The following is an 18,413-nucleotide window of genomic DNA, read 5'->3' as shown; positions in this document are numbered from 1 at the left end:
ACGAGCTGCTCTTCCACTCTTAAGTGCTTCCTCTGAACTGTCCTGTCTGTTTCCCCTCTTTCTGATACACCACAACATTTCTGGGGCTGCATTGTCATGAAATGGCCCCCTCAAGAATCAACCTCAGACAGTCGAACAACAAAAGAGGGGATTCTTTGAGAGACTGTGGCGTCGTATGAGGACGGGAGAGTAGGACAAGTTCAAGTAGAGGTTCACTCTTTAGCTTGTAATGTTGTTTTAGTGTTAACAGGCTGAACGGCGTTCGACCTCTAGCAGTTATTCTGTCTGGGTTTTGTGGTCTCAGGATTGCTGTTTCTGTTTTTTGATTGCCACTCATGTTCAGGATGTCTATAAGTCAGTTCATATACACAGTTCATAGGGCTGCAACAAAAATCCTCCTTGTCACATTCCCTGAGCCAGTTTGTGACACAATATTATGTCATATATAGGGAAAAAATGCCCGTCACAATTTGATTGAGTTGAAGGTAATGTCCTCCAATTGTTTGTTTGGGTTTGGGGTTTAAAAAAAAACCTCAAACTATGCAGTTCACAATAATATAAACTGAGAAAAGAGCAAATCCTCACATTTGAGAAGCTGGAACCGGTGAGTGTTTGACATATTCTCTTGATAACTGATTTCAGCAATGAATTGATCATCTCTCTTTATGGTATGTTCCAAGTCAACAACACACTATGTTGTGTTAATGTCATCAAGACCTCAAACCACAGCTAAAGCTTGGGTAGACATTGGAGAAACCAGCAAAATTGTGCTAGATTTTAAAAATGATCCAAGAGAAAAACCAAGCCCAGTGTTGTCAACTCTTTCCCAATGAAAGTAGCTAGCAGCACCAGCTCCAAAAGTCGCTAAATCTAGAGAGAAAATCGCCAAGTCGGCAACACTGACGATCCATCCGTTGAGGCCTCCCCTCAAAAACACCCCCCCAAAATGATCATTATGAACGTAAACATATCATAATGAACGGACTGGCTTTTTACAGTCCTGCGACAACCACAGATTTTTTTCTTTTTTTTTGTCAGAGCATTTGATTAATTGATTGATGTCAGGTTGTAATGAGAATTTCAACAAATATAACAAAAAATATACATTACCCACCCTTAAACTTTAAGTTACTGGTTAAAGTAAATACTGTTAAAATTGAAGAAGAGAGTTAGTTAGCATGTTTGAAACTTTCCGTAATAAACCATGTTGTCTCGAACATGAGTAGGTGAGCCCACTCATGGCATCTCCCTTCATGACATTAAAAATTAGGCTATAAAATATTGATTAGAACAACTTTAAACGTAATTTGAACCTGTAATTTCATGTCGATTCTCTAGTCATTCCTTTTTATTGATGGAGAACACAGGCAAAACATGATGTGAAATATCCTATTTAACAATTACCTACCCCCCAGAGGAACAAAGCCTTGTAAACCAATAGGTCTATATTGAAAGATGATCAATGTTTTCCTGAAATTGTAAATGGAAAGCTTTGTGTGGTTGCAAACCCTTTTGGATCTCTTTAATGATACTCAATTAGGGGCCCTTTTGTTTTTCTTCGTCAGCTGTGGTTGCTAAGTATGACAGTGGTGATCTGACTCCAGAGAATAATTGTGTAGATATCCACCTCTGTGAAAATCCCTCAAAGCTTTTGTTTTGGTTCAAGCTTTGGTCTTTGTGTCTCTCTCTCTATAAATCACTGTTAAACTTCTCAAGACTCTGTGGGAAGGGAAACTAGAAAGGGGGGAGGGGGACGGTACCAGTACGGAGCAGCACTCCATTTATCCTGTGGTGATAGTGAAAAGGAGAGAGAACGGCCCCAGAGGGTCCATGTACAGTACACTGCACCAGAGCCTCTTGTGGTTTCACAGACAGATTTAACTACAGTAAGGCTCTCTCTGTTGCCGCGGCGATGGACTGCTATTAACATGATGTTTTCCTGAGGGAGAGGAAGTCTCAACCTCCTGTACCTGTACCCTCTGAGGTGAGGTTACACCAGTTCACAAGTACTCCAGGGTACAGACCACGTAGTGTGCTTATTATACAACTTAATGACACCTTACTCTATCTGGACTGGATTAGTTTGATGCCGGGAAGTGCCATAATTGTAATTATTACCACCAGCATCTGTGGTTTTAATCCAGTATGAATCTGCCGCACCTGTGATTCTTAGAAGTCTGGGAAGTGAAAATACTACTCATGATAGTAAAACTGACTTTGGTTTAATATTATTGTGCATTATGTTTTTCTTGACTTGCAGATTGGAAGTGCAACTATAACTTTTTTTTCTAAGGGGATGTATAAAAATTATTAGGGGGAAGATTGAATCAAAAAAGGGGAGAGAGTTATGTATAGAGATGATGATGTTGACCGATTCTGATACCTGAACTATGGATGTGATATGTGTTAAACCCTTTGTAAAACATGAACGGATCTGACTACCGTTACCGTTGCACTCTCCACTAGCACCACACTGTTGTTGTTTTCTATCGTCACGTGACAAATTACCTGCAGTCAGTTCTTCTTCGCTGCTCTAAAAGCTCCACTATGATATTATTATTTAAATTGGGGCACACCAATTTAAATTCTTTGTGATTTGCCTCTTTTGCTTATTAATGATGAAATCAGTTGAACCAATTCAGCACATTATTTTGAGTTTTTGGGAGGAGGATGTTGCTGTTTTTTCTCTGAGCCAAGAGGAGGACAAATATTAATTCTGGGAGGGCCTTGCTTTTGAAACAAAAAGTTCAGCCCCACTCCCTTCCCTAGTCTATTTGCACAGTCCCTTAGAGCAGTAATTTATATATACAGTAAATCACAGATAACAACATTCCTCTGCAAACATGAATTTACAACATTGTGAAAAACTAATATTAGAGCACCTTCCTCAATACAATAAATGGAGTTCTTTAGTCTGATATTTTTAAAAGGTCCTGTATCAGAGCTTCAGTCTCTTCAAGTTTCCATCAGCTCCCTGCTTCTGTTTATGCTGGCATGCAATTAAGGCGAGTTGTTCAAGCTGGGCCAGCAGTGAAAGCCTCCAGGCTGCTGCAAATCTGAGATACACATGGGCCTTTAAAGCAGTGATTAGGAGGGTTGATGATTTAACCCTTGGCTTCGGTTGGGAGGTGTTAATGTGGTTGGAGCAAATCAGTCACTGGCTGTACTGTAGGAGAATATGAGGAATTTTCTCTCCCTGATCTTTACTTCTTTGTCTCTCTCTGATGAGTAGCTGACAGGATTTAGAAGTTGCAGTTGCACACACACAGAGACAGGCACGTTGATTTCTTTTCATCGGTTGTATCTTTTTTTTGTTCGGGTGTATTGAATACTGCATGGGGCCCAGATCCTTAGCTGTGCTGTAAATCTCCTGTAGTAGGTATATTACCCTACAAAGTCAAAGTCCAGTAACAGAGTGAGTAGTTGGACAGGCTGAAATGACCTCATCGTTTATTAGGGCTGGGAATCACCAGAGGCACCCTGATAGGATATTATCACCATACTTAAGTCATTATATGATCTTATTGCGATTTTAAACATTTTGCGAAATGCTAAATATGCTATATGAGTATTGCGTTAAGATATATTATGATTTATTACCTTTTTTCAACTGCAAAATAATGCAGTTTGTCAACATTTGTTTTATCTAATAAGATACAGTTTTCACTCTGCTCATCTCAGAGTTTTCATTCACATATCTTGAGGTCAAGGGACCCCTTTGAAAATGGCCATGCCAGTTTTTCTTCGCCAAAATGTAGCGTAACTTTTAAGCGTTATTTAGCGATCTACCTGACAATCGATTCCTTAGGTTTTCTACTTTCATATGATACCAGTATCTTCACTTTAGCTTTAAGACTGAGCCCGCTACAACCTCTGAAAGACAGCCGGCAGGCTGGCGGATTGTTAAGAGGTTAATAGCTTATAATAAAAGATCGATACTTGACATCCACGTATGGATACAATATTGCTGCGCTAAAAATCACGAATACTATGCTGTATTGATTTTTTTTACCCCCACCCCTATTGTTTATATACAATAAAAGTTATGTTTCTGGTCTGGAGCATCGTGGTGGCCTAGAGGTCTGAGATGCTGACCATGTAGTTGCAACATCCCCAATTCAAGTCTGACTGGGACTTTTGTTGCATGTCATCCATGTCGCTCTCCTCATTTCCTGTCTCTCTCTGTCTGATAAAAGGTAGAAATGCTAGAAAAAAATGCTTAAAATGTCTCTGGATGGGTAGATGACATGAAGACAATTCATGTATTTTCGTTTTTTTATTAAATTGAAACTCTAGTCAAACTATTTCATCGACATTAAATCACACAAAATGTTTCCGGGCTGTGTAGTTGTCATGAGACACCAGACAGCTCAGTGAGGCTTGTCAGGGGTGACTCATTGTACTAGTGTGTCTAATTAAAACAGAATATATAAAGTCTGTGGTGTGCATAACATTTTATGACCACACTCAAAACATCAAAATGTTTTAATTTGCATATTCAAGTGCCTTTTTGCATTCTTTTGTCTTCTATTGCTTATAATGGGCTCATTCATGAATTACACCTCATGTCGCCTCCTCTGTCTATTTCTGTCCAGATGCGAAGGAGAGGACAACCAGAAGTTTCTCAGTCGGTGTAGTCGTCAACTACACCACTCTCCTCCTCAGTAAAGAAGACAACACACTGTACGTTGGCGCTCGGGAGATCCTCTTCGCTCTCAACCTCACTGATATCAGCGCAGTCAAGCTACAAAGAAATGTAAGAGCCAAGCGTCTGTAAACTGCAGTATCATATACAGTTTATTGTATCAATGTGAATGCAGTTATAGGATCCCAGAGCTACAATAAGAATATGATTAAGTCCCAGAAGTCCAATGTGAATATAACCCGCCTCACTGTATTAAACCTCCTGTGTGAGTCTGACAGTGTTTCTCTCCTGTAGCTCACGTGGAAAACTCCATTGAAGAAGAGAGATGAGTGCAGTTTCAAAGGCAAAGACCTGCAGGCAAGTGAACTGTTGGTGGAAAAGCTCAAGTAGCTAAACTCAAACTGTACTTACATGACTGCAGGTTTATTGTTTCAGGGCTCTTTGGAAACAGATCCAGGGCAAAACCCTGGAAAGTTCCTGTCAAGTTGTAACTTTCCATTCTACAACAATGGATTTTTCCCTTCCTTTCAAACAAACTTTTCCGCTATTACACTCTTTTCTTTTATCAGCGTACTCCACTGCCACTTTCATATGCAAACATACAGACCCAGCACCCTATTGAATTTCTCATTACACATTCGTTAGGAGGGAGCACATTAGCGGGAGGAATGTTTTTGATATTAAAAACAATCTCAGGATTGCCAGATGAAAAAAAATGCCACAGAAATCTAATCCGATCATTTGTGGGTTTTTCTACATTTGTATCTTCATTTTCTGATTCAGTGTATTGAGACAGGAAACAAAGAACTGTTGGTTGGTGAAAACTGATAAAATCCAAACTAGGGCTGTGAAACGATTCAAATATTTAATCGATATTAATCGCATGATTGTCCATAGTTATCATTATTAATCGTAAATTAATCTCACATTTTGTATCTGTTCAAAATGTACCTTAAAGGGAGATTTGTCCAGTATTTATTACAGCCTAGTCACCTATATCCTTTAACGTATGTTAGCAGCTCTAAAGAAAATTCCAATCATTTTCATGAAGTTCTTCTCTATGTTTCTCATACAGACGGATTGCTTCAACTACATCAAGATTTTACTACGTATGAACAGCACTCATCTGTACGTGTGTGGAACATACGCCTTCAGCCCCACCTGCGCTTACATAGTAAGTGTTTGTATGAACCAGTCACATCTGTTGCAGTGATCTGCTGTGTGCAAACCGTGCATGTGTTGAGGATCTAAAAAGCTGTGTCATTCTTTGTTTTTTTTTAGAAAAATTGATTACCCTGGTGCAGGATTTTATGTGTGCTGTTTGTTTATTAGATTCTAGAGGAAGAGCATCTAAAATCTGATGCATGCTGCTTCCTGCCTCTCAGCTCACTTAGCAGTCTGGCTGAGGCCCGTGCCCAGCTAGACGCAATATACTGTATGTACATTATTTTATTATATCCTGTGCCGAAGGGAAATGGATCAAGATATTTAATGCATGTAATCAGATTGTATAAGAATCGACCCAGTTTGCAATCCTTTTCTACAAATATTATAAAGCCTTTTAAAACAAACATACAGGGATGACCTTTTCATCTACTTCACCCAAAGGCTGACCGACCACCTTTTCACTGTGAGACAGACGGACAGCGGCTGCTGTCAGAGCAGGTTACAGCTCTACTTTAAGTGTGACATGTGATGTGTGTTTGCTCTCCAGAACACTGCAGACTTCTCCCTTGCCAAGAGTGAAACCGGCGAGATTGTTACAGAAGATGGACGAAGCCGCTGCCCGTTTAACCCTGAATACAAGTCCACTGCCATCATGGCTGGTAGGTCCCCGAATGGCTGTCGATAAAATCTAGTTTTGTTTAAAGAGACTCTTTGTAAGAATCACAAATTGCTTGTTAACAGTGACACCTGTGTCCGTTAAGTCAATGACAGTCAGCGTCCTGTTGTTCGAGCTTGTGCTCGCACTACGTAGACGCGAGCGAGGTAGCAATGTTAGCTTACCAAACAAAGGTCCCTCCATGAATCGAAGGCCCGGCCGATGTTGATCCTAGTGTTAACTTTTCCTGCTTCAGCTTCCCGACCGCAGTCAGAGAACACAGGAAAGACAACATAGTTTTAGTCTCCTGGGTCGGACTCAATAACGTTTCTCGCTTCGGAGTTAACCCCCATCACTCCACTCAGCACCAGGGAAACGACACCGAAAAACCTCTGTTGGTCTTGAGGAGCTGCAGTATTTATTTCTGCACGAACTGCAACTTCCATTGTACATTCACTTGATATTCTCAAAGCTAAAGTAACTATCATCTGCTCCGCTGCTCGCTTGTTTTCTCACACACTCGCTGCCGCACTCTCTCTCTTGCTTCACCACTCACAACACACTAGTTTTCCTCAGATGTCGGTCACATTCCTGTTTTGCAAGACAGGCTTCACTAGATAGACTGTAACTTTGTTTTTGTTTTTTGTGCTTCCGTGGAGTTTGTGTTGGAGTCTGAGTGGTGGTGGGGGCTGGGCGTTTGTTGGCGTTAGCGGACTCAATTTCTAACCGAATGTTAGCTATGGTTGCACACTGTTAGCGGAGCTGAAGAGAGTTAAGGCACTCGCAAGCGCGCATGTCGTCACATCCATTGGATTTTCCCTGTAAAAAAACGTTCTGCATTCTTCACATTAAAAGCAGTCTACAGGTTGATAGAGGACTTCCAGAAAGTCGCGAAAGGTTGAATCTTTTAAGTTAGGCAATAAAAAACTATTAAAAGACGTTAACACGTGTAAAAACTTACATACAGACCCTTTAAATGTTTTCATTTATAGAAGCCACTGTGGGAATCAGTAACTACTTACAGGTGGTTGATATGGAGACAAATTGGGGTGCAACCTCTGGATTTCATTACTGTGTATGACGCAGGAGCCCATTCCCTCGTGGTTAACGCTGTGATTATTCTGGTCTTCTTCGTTGTGTTGCAGATGGAGAGCTGTATGCTGGTACAGTCAGTAATTTCCAAGGTAATGAACCCATCATTTACAAGAGCCTAAGCCAAGGAACAGCTCTGAAAACGGAAAACTCACTCAACTGGCTTCAAGGTACAGTACAATTTGATATATTATTTGATATTGCATATTCTTATATAAGATAAATTGCATTCTAAAACTGTTTGTATATGCTGTATGAGAGCAGAATTTGACACCATTAGAGATCATATAGATGAAAAGTGTTTACCTGCAATCTATCAGAGGCCCTGTGACAATTGAATTTTCCATTTAGTGTGTTGATGTCAGAGGGAATAGGGACGTCTGTCCCTGGATGCCTGAATTTCATAAACCGTAGGTTGACATTATTGTTTACGTCGTTTTTCTTTCAGACCCGGCCTTTGTTGGCTCTGCCTACATACAGGAGAGCCTGCCCAAGGGCAACCTAGTGGGCGACGACGATAAGATTTACTTCTTCTTCAGTGAAGCAGGGAAGGAGTTTGATTTCTTTGACAACACCGTTGTGTCACGCATTGCTCGCGTGTGTAAGGTGAGTGATGCTTGGAGGCAGATAGTCCATCTAAAGGGGCCTTTTTTCCCCTTTAGCAATAAATCCTAACACCCCCTCACATCACTGCAGGAGTCTATCAGACGAAGGGCGTTTGAGCATTTCATGTGTTTTCATGCTCCTATACAGATACATCAATGTAGTCTTCTGAAAGCTTCTTACAGCCTAAATATAATGAGCACAGCTCACAGTCTTTCTGCGCTGGATCTCTTGTTACAGAAAAACATTCCTCTTGCATGTTTCCCTCTGTTTGATTCTTTTTCTCCAGATGCTCTCCTCCCTCAATTCTTATCATGTTTCACCAAATATTTGTGTTCAGACAGGACTCGGTAGCCAAGTCAAATTGTCTCAGATCCATACACAGAGATGGATTATCACCTGCTGAAATACTTAAACCCAGGGCTTTTAAACTCCAACACAGACCGCACACAGTATTTGTTAATATCTTTTAGGTTCTTCTCAGTTCTGTAAACATCATTAATACCACAAAACCAGTTCTCCAGATCAGACTCGTCTCTGTGAAAATAATCATGTTTATCACTGTCCAAGGATCCCGAGTATTTCAAACTTGTCCTGTGACGCCATCTGGAATGTTCTTTCACTTATGTAATTTGTCATTATTGTCAACTTTTTAGGAATCTACATGGAGAGTGTTGTTGTGTGTCATGTTTTTTTTGCTGTCAAAGTTAACGTGATAATAACGCGTTCACGCAAATTCTTTTTAATGATTCTAATTTCTTTAACGCATCAACGCAACTTGTGATTTTGACAACTTGTGACTTGTGATTCGATATTTTAATTGATTGACAGCTCTATTTTTTTTATAGAAAGCCCGGCTGTGAATCACAGGCCTGTTTCAGTCAGACACTGCCCACAGGGCTATATTTCTTTAATCTTAATGCAATTATCCACTCAGTTTTTCCATATATTCAATTTAAAATACATAAGAGTTAAATAAATATTGACTCATGTATCATGTTGATGATAGGGTTTCTCACATATGTTTAAAATATATGCTGAACATAAAGTACATATGAGGAAATGAGTAATAAAGTGTCACTTTTGGGGAGTCTTCTTCCCAAACAAACATAGAACATTACAAAGCTTTAAAATGAATTTAAATGCTCTGAAGATAGACGGTGTAAGTCCCTGTAAGTAATACGGCAAAGTGATTCCTGTTCAAATTTATTGTTACTTTAAATCCTATCCCTATCTCCCTTGTCCCTTGTTTGACTTGTTATGCCGGCAGCAGTCCCGCTCTTTGTTGTTTATTCAGGTGTTTAGTAAACAGGTTCCACTTCATAGAGGCTAACTATGGAATGATAAACAATGTTTTGCTTGAAACAAACAAAAGCAAAGCATGTTCTCATTTGCCGGATTGCTCCGTTTCTCAGAAAGAAGCCATTACTGCCTGCCATGAACGGCCTTTTGAACAAGGGATGCTTTTACAAAGGATTAATGAATGGGATGCATTTGCTTCAATTATTCAGAAGTCAGTTTAAGCACAGAGTGGCATTAAATTATAAAGCTAGGTTCAGTTGGGAGGACTAGAGGAATATACTGTATGTTGCTCATTATCTGCCTGGGTTACTGCAATAAGTAATTGCTTCAGAAGCTCAGTATTGGTCATGTGTCATTTCCCCTCCCGTCCAGCGCTGCCATTTCCTCTGATTAATGTAATACTAAAGTGGACTCGATTGAAGCTTCATGTTTAAAGGGTTGTATGTAGTTTAGATCATTTAGTATTTCTCTTTGGTCCTCTGCGCATTTTTAAAACTACGTATTTCTTCCAGCAGCCAACTTTCATCTTGTAAGATCTAAGACTGTGAGAAAGCTGGAATAATTGTTGCCCTGAACTGAATGTAAACAGACAGTATGGTCGGTGCAGGAGATCATCCTGGCTTTATGTGCCAGGTCTTTTTTGCAAATCTAAAATAAGCTCTTGGTTTGTGTAGGTAAAACATCTGTCCTAAAAACTCCCCGTGGAATGTAGTCTGTTTTACAGTCACACATCACATACTGTAAATCACTTTCACGTTGAGGTTTAAGGATGTAGTCGCTCTCCAATTTGCACAGATATCCTGTCGTACAGTCTGTGTAGCCAAATTAGTCTGCATGTCAACAAGGTCCCGTGCCACACATCACTTTGAAGGCTAGTGCCAAAGGCGCTGAATCACAGCGGTAGTGTCAGGGAAGAAGGATTGTCGGGGAGCAAAGCCTCGTTTTCTTTTTCATTTAAAAGCATTTGCCCTCCTCAAAGCCCCAAGTCTTTCTTTTTTTTTTTTTATCTAAGCCAGTTGTGATGATGTATATTGTTTTTATGACCTAGAAGTCTGCTGCCTCGGGGTAAATCTGTGTTATCGGCAACAAACAATTTAGCTCATTAAGGTTTTACCATATGAGGTTTCAATTACGTCAATTCAAACGGCTTCACCTTTGGACACAGTGCTTTCTCTCTGTTTCTGTTTTTAGTCATGAAGAAGGTAGATACAGATGACAGAATCATAATATAACATACAGTATGTTATGGTATGTGAGGTATTTCATGGCAACGTACCATATGGTGCACATTAATATTTCATGCCTTTTACAAGCCTGTCACATCCCATCAAATCACACATCCGCTTTTTTTTCCAGAGGCATTGTCAGCCGCCTCAGACAGGTGTCAATCTTATGTTCTAGCACCCTCTACTGGTCGCATGTTAAACAGCTCCAAACCTACAATATGTGTGTGTTGCAGGGCGACATGGGAGGCGAGAGGGTTCTGCAGAAGAAATGGACGACCTTCCTGAAGGCTCAACTTTTGTGTTCGCTGCCTGATGACGGCTTCCCCTTCAACATAATCCAAGACATGTTTGTGCTGACGCCCAGCCCCGAGGACTGGAAGAACACTGTGTTTTATGGAGTCTTTACGTCTCAGTGGTGAGGACCAACTCTCACTCCCATCTTCTGATCGAAACCAAAGTGCAAATGCAATAGAAGAGAGTAGATGATTTTGATCAGATTTAGCTGCTGGTTACTTTCCATCTGCATTCCCTGGGCAGTTAAACATGACCGCAGTATTTCTAAAATCCGTTAGTGTCTATAGAGAGTTATTTAGGCTTTCAGTGTAAAACATCCCCTCTATAATGTCACAGAACGCTTTCTTAAAGATTAAACAAGATCAGAATGTGATAAATGATCAATCAGTGTTGTGAAGATGCTTGTTTATGTCTTATAAGGTATAAAGGTGCTTCAGGAAGCTCTGCAGTGTGTTCCTTCACCATGGACCAGGTGGAAAAGGCGTTCAGTGGGCGATACCGTGAGGTCAACCGAGAGACTCAACAGTGGTACACGTACAATCATCCGGTCCCAGAGCCTCGGCCTGGAGTGGTGAGTAAATGTCTGCTGCCCTCTGCTGGAGAACCAGTAGACACATTATACATGTCAGTACTCAGCAGCATGTCATGTCATGACATTACATTACATTACAGTTCTTGAATGAGACTTTTTTTTTAAGAAAATAAGCTCAAGTCTCTGAACAATTAGTTTTGTTGTTCACAACAGATTTGAATTTCTCATTCATTCAAGCAAATTGTACACGTTTTGGCACATGTGTGCAAAAAAGTCAATACAATAGTCTAAAATTTGCTCAATAACTACTTGCACGTCTTGCTGATCAAAACTGATAAGTGTACTCTCTGTGAAGTTGTCGCACTCTTCACAACTTCTAAACATTCATCGTTTGAGCCTCATATACAAAATGATCCATTCAGTTATCAAAATCTGTCAGACATGCATGTATTTTCCATAAAATGGTACAATTTGTTGTTTTTTTTACTGAACTACAGCAGGGTTTTTACATTGTTGCAGGTTTTGTATGTAAATAATTTATCGCCATTTTCTTACATTTACTGTTAACACAAACGTGCATATCCTGTTTCTGTGTATACAGTATTGTAGCCTACAGTATTGACTTTTCCTAGTAAACTTTTACCTACTGTTGAAATGGGAATCTAAACAGCTCAGTGTGATACACAACAGCATTCAGATAGACAGAACTGACACTCTGGTATAGTACAGTAAGCAGTCAGTGTCAACAAAAAAGTAGAATAAAACAGATTTGTATATAAGAAACATATCCAGGGTTGACTGCGATGGTGAAAAAACATCTAAACATTTGTGACCAGTACGGCTCACACGATGAAAAAAAACAACTTTTTGTTTTGGTGGCCAATTTACTGACACAATAACTAGATTTTGAAGCATGAATGAAGTGTTTTGGGTGAGTTACTACCTTTTGCAAACATGCAATAGAGTTGTGATGTCCCATCGAACAGTTGTGACAATTGCACTCACAGTTTAGAGAAAGTTAAGACTGTTTCAAAAAATGCACCAAAGCGATTGAGAAAAACTGTAATGAGTTTCATACGTTCTCGTCTGCTCATCAGTCACATCCTTAAATTTTGACTTGGAGGATCAAGGCTCAAATAGATATCCATCGAGCTGGCGTCAGTCCCCACCTCTCTTCCTAAACATGATTTTCATCAAAATTACTGTCGCTCTCATTTCCTGGCAGGCTTATCACAGTTGAATCACTAAAAAAATCGAAGCAAAAGAAACACTAAGGCGCTGTACAGCTGCAGTGTGTGTTAATATCCAGTGTTTGTAAATGACTCGATATTTTTTGCCTCCACAGTGTATCACAAATGCTGCCAGGGAACAGGGCATCTCCTCCTCGCTGCACATGCCGGACAAGGTGCTGAATTTTGTCAAAGACCACTTCCTGATGGACAGCGTGATCCGCAGCCAGCCTCTCCTGTTAAAGCGTAATGTTCGCTACACGCAGATCGCTGTCCATCGAGTCCTGGCAGCAAAAAAGGCGTATAATGTGCTCTTCATTGGCACAGGTATAAAGGACTCCTCGCCCACAGTCACACAGTCACACTCATTTTTGTAGCATCCTGTGTTATCGATAATGTTTAATCTCACGTTATACCGTGTCTCATCTTCTAGATGATGGGAGACTTCATAAAGCCATTAATGTCAACAACAAGATGCACATCATCGAGGAGATGGCGCTCTTCCGTGATTCCCAACCGGTGCAACACATTGAGCTGGACACTGAAAAGGTAAGAGTGGAGAGTGCTGTGAGAGAAAACAAGCTCAGCGTGTTTTACAGAGCTTTTCTCATGGTGTGAACTAATAACGAGCTCAGTAAACGCATTTATTGGCAGTTTAGAGATTCCATGAGCCATGAAGAGTCGCAGCCTAAAGTAGACCTCATGTTCAATGAGCTAATTACACGCAACTTTCTCTCAGGGGATCTGCAAACAGCTGGGGTTTTAACAGCTGGGATTGTGACACTTCTTGAATTCCTGGCTTGACTTTGACACTCTGCATTGATTTCTACATTGGGGGGAAAAGAAAATTCCTATTAAGCTGGTATTAAGAAAAGCTAAATGTGCTGTGTACAGAATGTAGATCAGGGTCAGACAAGGAAGATTCTGGATGAAATTAGTAACCCAGTATTTGGGGCACTCACTTCCTGTCCCCTGCTTTGCCATCTCTCCTCCACAGGGTCAGCTTTATGTTTCCTCTTTCTCTGAACTGGTGGAGGTCCCAGTAGCTAACTGCACTAATTATCAGAGTTGCGGGGAGTGCATCCTCTCCAGGGATCCTTACTGTGCCTGGAACGGGAGGCAGTGTGTGGATGTCAGACAGGCTCCACCAAGCAAGTATGCAACCCTCTGCACAACTACAGCTACAGCTATTAGACAAAAATAATCTATAATATCTATATATAAGATGGTTTCTGATTAGGCATATGTGTGTTCTAGTGCCTGGCAGCAAGATGTAGATGAAGCAGACACATCAGCTATTTGCAACAAGACAGCGCCGAGCCCACGGTTGGCTAAACCTCCACCTACACGTAAGTGAACTCCTGTTCTCTTTGTCGTAGATTTACTGAGCAGCACTCTGCACTGGATTTTTTTCCCATGCTTTGCATTTCAATTTGAGTCTTGATTACAAATGTGTTCATTGTGTCAAACCATTATTATTCTGAATTCTGCACTAGATAAGGCGGTACAGCTTATTTCACGCCATATCTGACTCGATCTATGTCTCTCTGCTTTGCCTTTTCCACAGGAATGTCTTCATGCCAGGTGATCATTATCCCAGCCAACACGTTCAAAGTACTCCCTTGCAAGCTGCGCTCTAATTTGGCTGAAAGGAGGTGGGAGTTCAGTGAGAGCGCGGGTCACTTCCATTACCCCAGCCCAGAGGGGGGGCTGGTAGTGGTAGCTCAAGCGCACAGTCAGGAAACCTACGAGTGCTGGTCAGTGGAGGAAGGCTTCAGACAGCTGCTGGCAAACTACTGTGTGAGGGGCGAGGCCAAGCACGAGAGCACCACCCTGACTGGCCGCTCCCGTACGCCACAGGTCTCCCAGGAGGAGTTTATCATCTTACCAGGGGAGGCCCGCTCGCCGCAGATCAACACCAAGACCTACTGGAACGAGCTGATAGTGGTGTGTGCCCTGCTGGCGTTTTCCCTGGTGGTGTTCTCTCTGTTTGTGGTCTACAGGAACCGCGACCACATGAAGTCCATGCTCAAGGAGGGAGAGTGCCGCGACATGCAGCAGAAGAAGCCCAGGATAGTGGGGAAACCGGCTGAGAACTTGCCGCTGAATGGCAACACAGTGACGGCGTCGGCGTCAGATCACAAGGGCTACCAGACCCTTAACGACAACTACATCTGCAGCACTCCACCGCACGAGTGCTCGTCGCCCGACAACAGCAAGAGCTTCTCAGAGTCGGAGAAGAGGCCTCTGAACTTGAAAGAGAGCCACGTAGAGATTTCTCCCACATGCCCACGGCCACGAGTCAGACTGGGTTCTGAGATTAAAGACTCTATAGTGTGAGGCCGGCTTCACGTTGCGTGGAGCGACTCATTTTAAACTGAAAAGAAAAGAGTGCACTTGCTGAGAGACACAAAACCCTATAAGAGGGGAAACTGAGGATCATCAGACTCTTCATGGAGAGGCATTTCATTACACAGATTTTGCACTTTTTTTTTTTTTGTTCTGTCCCTGTGGTCCGTTTTATTTTCCTCTCACTCCCCCCTTATTCAAGTGCATTCGAAGCACGCTGAAGAAGTTCCAGTTTGCCTTCAGACTTTTGACGCTTTCACGTACGGCTCACAGGAATGTAACAAGCGTAGAGGTGGTGTCACGACTTCATAGCATTTGCCACTCAGTCCGTCCATATTAATCTACTGGTGATGCTTTGAAAGTGATATTCAAACGTGTTCCCATTAACGGCTTACAGTGTTGTTTTAGTTTCATCTGGTCAGAAGAGCCTACCCTTCTCTGAGGCTATGCACTATGTACTGTACTGTAGCAAGGTAAACACTCAACCTAGAATATACACTAACAATCCAGTGGCAGGCAAGAAAGAAAAGTCCTGTCATAGATTCTTTTTTAGATAGCCAGTGTGCATTCACAGAAGTATACTCATTGTTTAGGCTTGAATATAACACAGCAACAGAGAAAGAGTTGTGCTAAAAGACTGAAAAGGTTAATTAAAAAAAACAACATTATTTATAAAGTGAAAGAAAACGCTAACAAGGAATCACTTCAGTGGAAATGTAGAAACTCTTACCACCTCAATCACTACACACCAAAACATGAATATTATATAGACATACTGTACATGAGGACACATTATGCTTTTTTTTAAGTATTGGTGGATACAAATATTCCTCTGTGGAAGCCTGACTTTCAGCAGCGGTTTTTCTTTCACCACATGTGATAAAGGGAAAAATGTCATTCCAGGTATTATCATGCTGTTCTTCATGAGATAGGCAGTCTATGCAAAGCAAATAATGTGAAGCGAGGTAAACACCGAGAGAACCTCACCTCGAGACTGAGTAAGCACAAAGGTGTTGGCGCTGTTAATTACTTTAGGATCAGTGGCACTGCAAACACACGCACACACACATGCACTCGCTCTCATTACACTAACTCTAAGTATGCAAGAGATTTTAGCCATTTTAGTGTGGAAGATCGGCCAAATGTTTCTTTTACGGAGAGACATTTCATTTCATTCTTTAATGTTACAGATATCTATCACTCTTCTCAAAGGGGAAATAATAATAAATATTTAAATACACCTATTCATAATCTGATTTAAATAACACACACCTGTATAGCCTCAACTTTGATATACATACTAACTGATGAGTGTTAATGAATGGAAGAAAAAATGCCCTCTGCTTGCTTAAGTGGTTTTAAAGGCAACCATAAAGGCAATAATTTTCATTCTCATCCTGTTATAAAACATTAGAATTGTGCATTTTTAATTATCTCGATCAGCCATTTTTTTCAAAAATGATGAATTATAAACCATAGGATCCACCAAATTTGTGAGACAGATGTTGGAGTTGGAGTAACTTGAAAGCATTTTTATATACAATATTATTTAAGTCTTATTTGGCTCTAGTATTGTAATGCGGCAAGCAAAATTAAAAAATTTCACAAAAATGCAGGAAGGCATACCGCTTGACTCAGAATGCATAGGATTTGCACATGATGTTGAAAAGCCTTAGTATAATGCAGGTTATGGATTTGATAACAAATCTGACACGGATAATGCCTTCTGAAACAATAAATCAAGAGGAGGTGCCTCTTGGGATGATAAACTAACCAGGTAGTAGTGCTGTAGAGTCAAATGCAACACTGTAAGTGTGACAGGACTGGCCACGCTCAGAAACAAGAGAGTTTACGTGTGATTTAATACTGTCAACGTTGTACAGTATGTGCTCATGAGGTGTTTTATTTTATTGTTTATTGTCACGGTGGCTTCAACCTTAGTCAGGGACTAAATTTTACTCTAAAACTGTAGCACATGAATAACCACTGGCTGATACTGAATTATAGATAAGCATTAGTATTACGTTACATTTCTTGTAAATGGCACTGCAAAAAGGACTGTGTGAATTTCAAAGATGTGGTCGGCTATAATCAATCATGCAGTATGAAAGATTCATGCTTTGACTGTTATTGAAAACAAACAAATGGCAGCTTTTGGTGAAGTGGCTGTTATCAGAACAATATTAAATTGCAGAACAAATAAAGTGGCAGTGATTTTAGTAAAATATATGCCGGCACTGAACACGCTTTTATTTGAATACAAGCCTAAACTATTAACGCCACAGTGAAAGTATCGTCGTCTGCTCTCTCTTAACGAACCACTATTAGTCTGGCCTTCTATTTGTGACCGTACAAGTCGCTCAGACTCTTGTCGACATGTAAGTAAAAAAGAGTTTTTATGTAAAATTGTTTTTGTAAATTCAGCTGCCAATGTAAAAATATTGTGAATTGTATTTTTTTGTATCATACATCACTACTGTTTTTTTTTTCTTTTTTGTATTGTATATAAAAAGCACTTTATTTTAATTTTTCAAATAAAGATCAAATGGATACTTTTTTATTTGAATGGCTCATGATTATATTAAACCTGCAGTAGGCAGAATATTTTTGGCATCATTGGACAAAAAAATCCATAATAACCTTTCATCATATTGTAATTCAAGTGTTCTGAGAGGAAACTACAGTTCTGCACCTCCTCATGACTCTGTTTTCAGGCTTTAAAAAATATATCCTGTGATGGAAGATGTTGGCCAATCACAGGTCATTTCAGAGAGAGAGCGTTCGTATTGAGCGTTCCTATTGACTGTGCTCCGGTCATGTGGGCGGTGCATGGTATTTCCTCAACTGATCTCAACATGGCTGACGTGTCACAAACTTTCTCATTTTACAGCTAAACAGTACACTACAAGATGTTTCTGAAAACATTTGAGGCGAGAAATACCCATTACAGTAACAGACTATTGATTCATATTTGATCAGCGCTGCCTAGTGTGACCGTTTGATTGGAGTTTGTGAGTGATTGACAGCTGCTCAGAGACGGCAGGCGCCTGATCAGCTCTGATTGGCTGTTTTACTCCGGTCTGTGAAATCTTGCAGATGCCGTTAGGAGCACCGGAGGACACAGAGGCACATGAATTTTTTCAGATTGAGACATGTCTCATGCACTACTGTCAGGATATAGTGACCGTTTTATAAAAATAACTTTTTTTAATCACATTTGCTCCATTTCTACCCACTGCAGCTTTAAAGGTCCCATATTGTAAAAAGTGAGATTTTCAGGTCTTTTATATTATAAAGCAGGTTTAAGTGCTATATAAAT

General features: G+C 40.6%; 1 protein-coding gene across 4 annotated transcripts in view; it reads left to right on the top strand.

Moving 5' to 3' along the window:
• Positions 1–17,651, top strand: part of sema4ba (sema domain, immunoglobulin domain (Ig), transmembrane domain (TM) and short cytoplasmic domain, (semaphorin) 4Ba) — a 60,864-nt gene extending 43,213 nt beyond the window's left edge. For all 4 annotated transcript variants that reach the window (XM_037765973.1, XM_037765975.1, XM_037765972.1 and 1 more), the window contains exons 3-15: positions 4,596–4,756; positions 4,940–5,002; positions 5,721–5,819; positions 6,360–6,471; positions 7,613–7,729; positions 8,008–8,165; positions 10,924–11,105; positions 11,405–11,555; positions 12,862–13,072; positions 13,179–13,294; positions 13,743–13,900; positions 14,003–14,094; positions 14,313–17,651. In XM_037765973.1, coding sequence (XP_037621901.1) covers positions 4,596–4,756; positions 4,940–5,002; positions 5,721–5,819; positions 6,360–6,471; positions 7,613–7,729; positions 8,008–8,165; positions 10,924–11,105; positions 11,405–11,555; positions 12,862–13,072; positions 13,179–13,294; positions 13,743–13,900; positions 14,003–14,094; positions 14,313–15,085 — 2,393 coding nt within the window. In that variant the 3' untranslated portion in view covers positions 15,086–17,651. The remainder of the gene's footprint in view (positions 1–4,595; positions 4,757–4,939; positions 5,003–5,720; positions 5,820–6,359; positions 6,472–7,612; positions 7,730–8,007; positions 8,166–10,923; positions 11,106–11,404; positions 11,556–12,861; positions 13,073–13,178; positions 13,295–13,742; positions 13,901–14,002; positions 14,095–14,312) is intronic.
• The last annotated feature ends 762 nt before the right edge of the window (positions 17,652–18,413 follow it).

The sequence above is a fragment of the Sebastes umbrosus genome, chromosome 4 (assembly GCF_015220745.1).
Source record: "Sebastes umbrosus isolate fSebUmb1 chromosome 4, fSebUmb1.pri, whole genome shotgun sequence".
In the NCBI taxonomy this organism is placed as follows: Eukaryota; Metazoa; Chordata; class Actinopteri; order Perciformes; family Sebastidae; genus Sebastes; species Sebastes umbrosus.
This window is presented reverse-complemented; position numbering and strand designations above follow the sequence as displayed.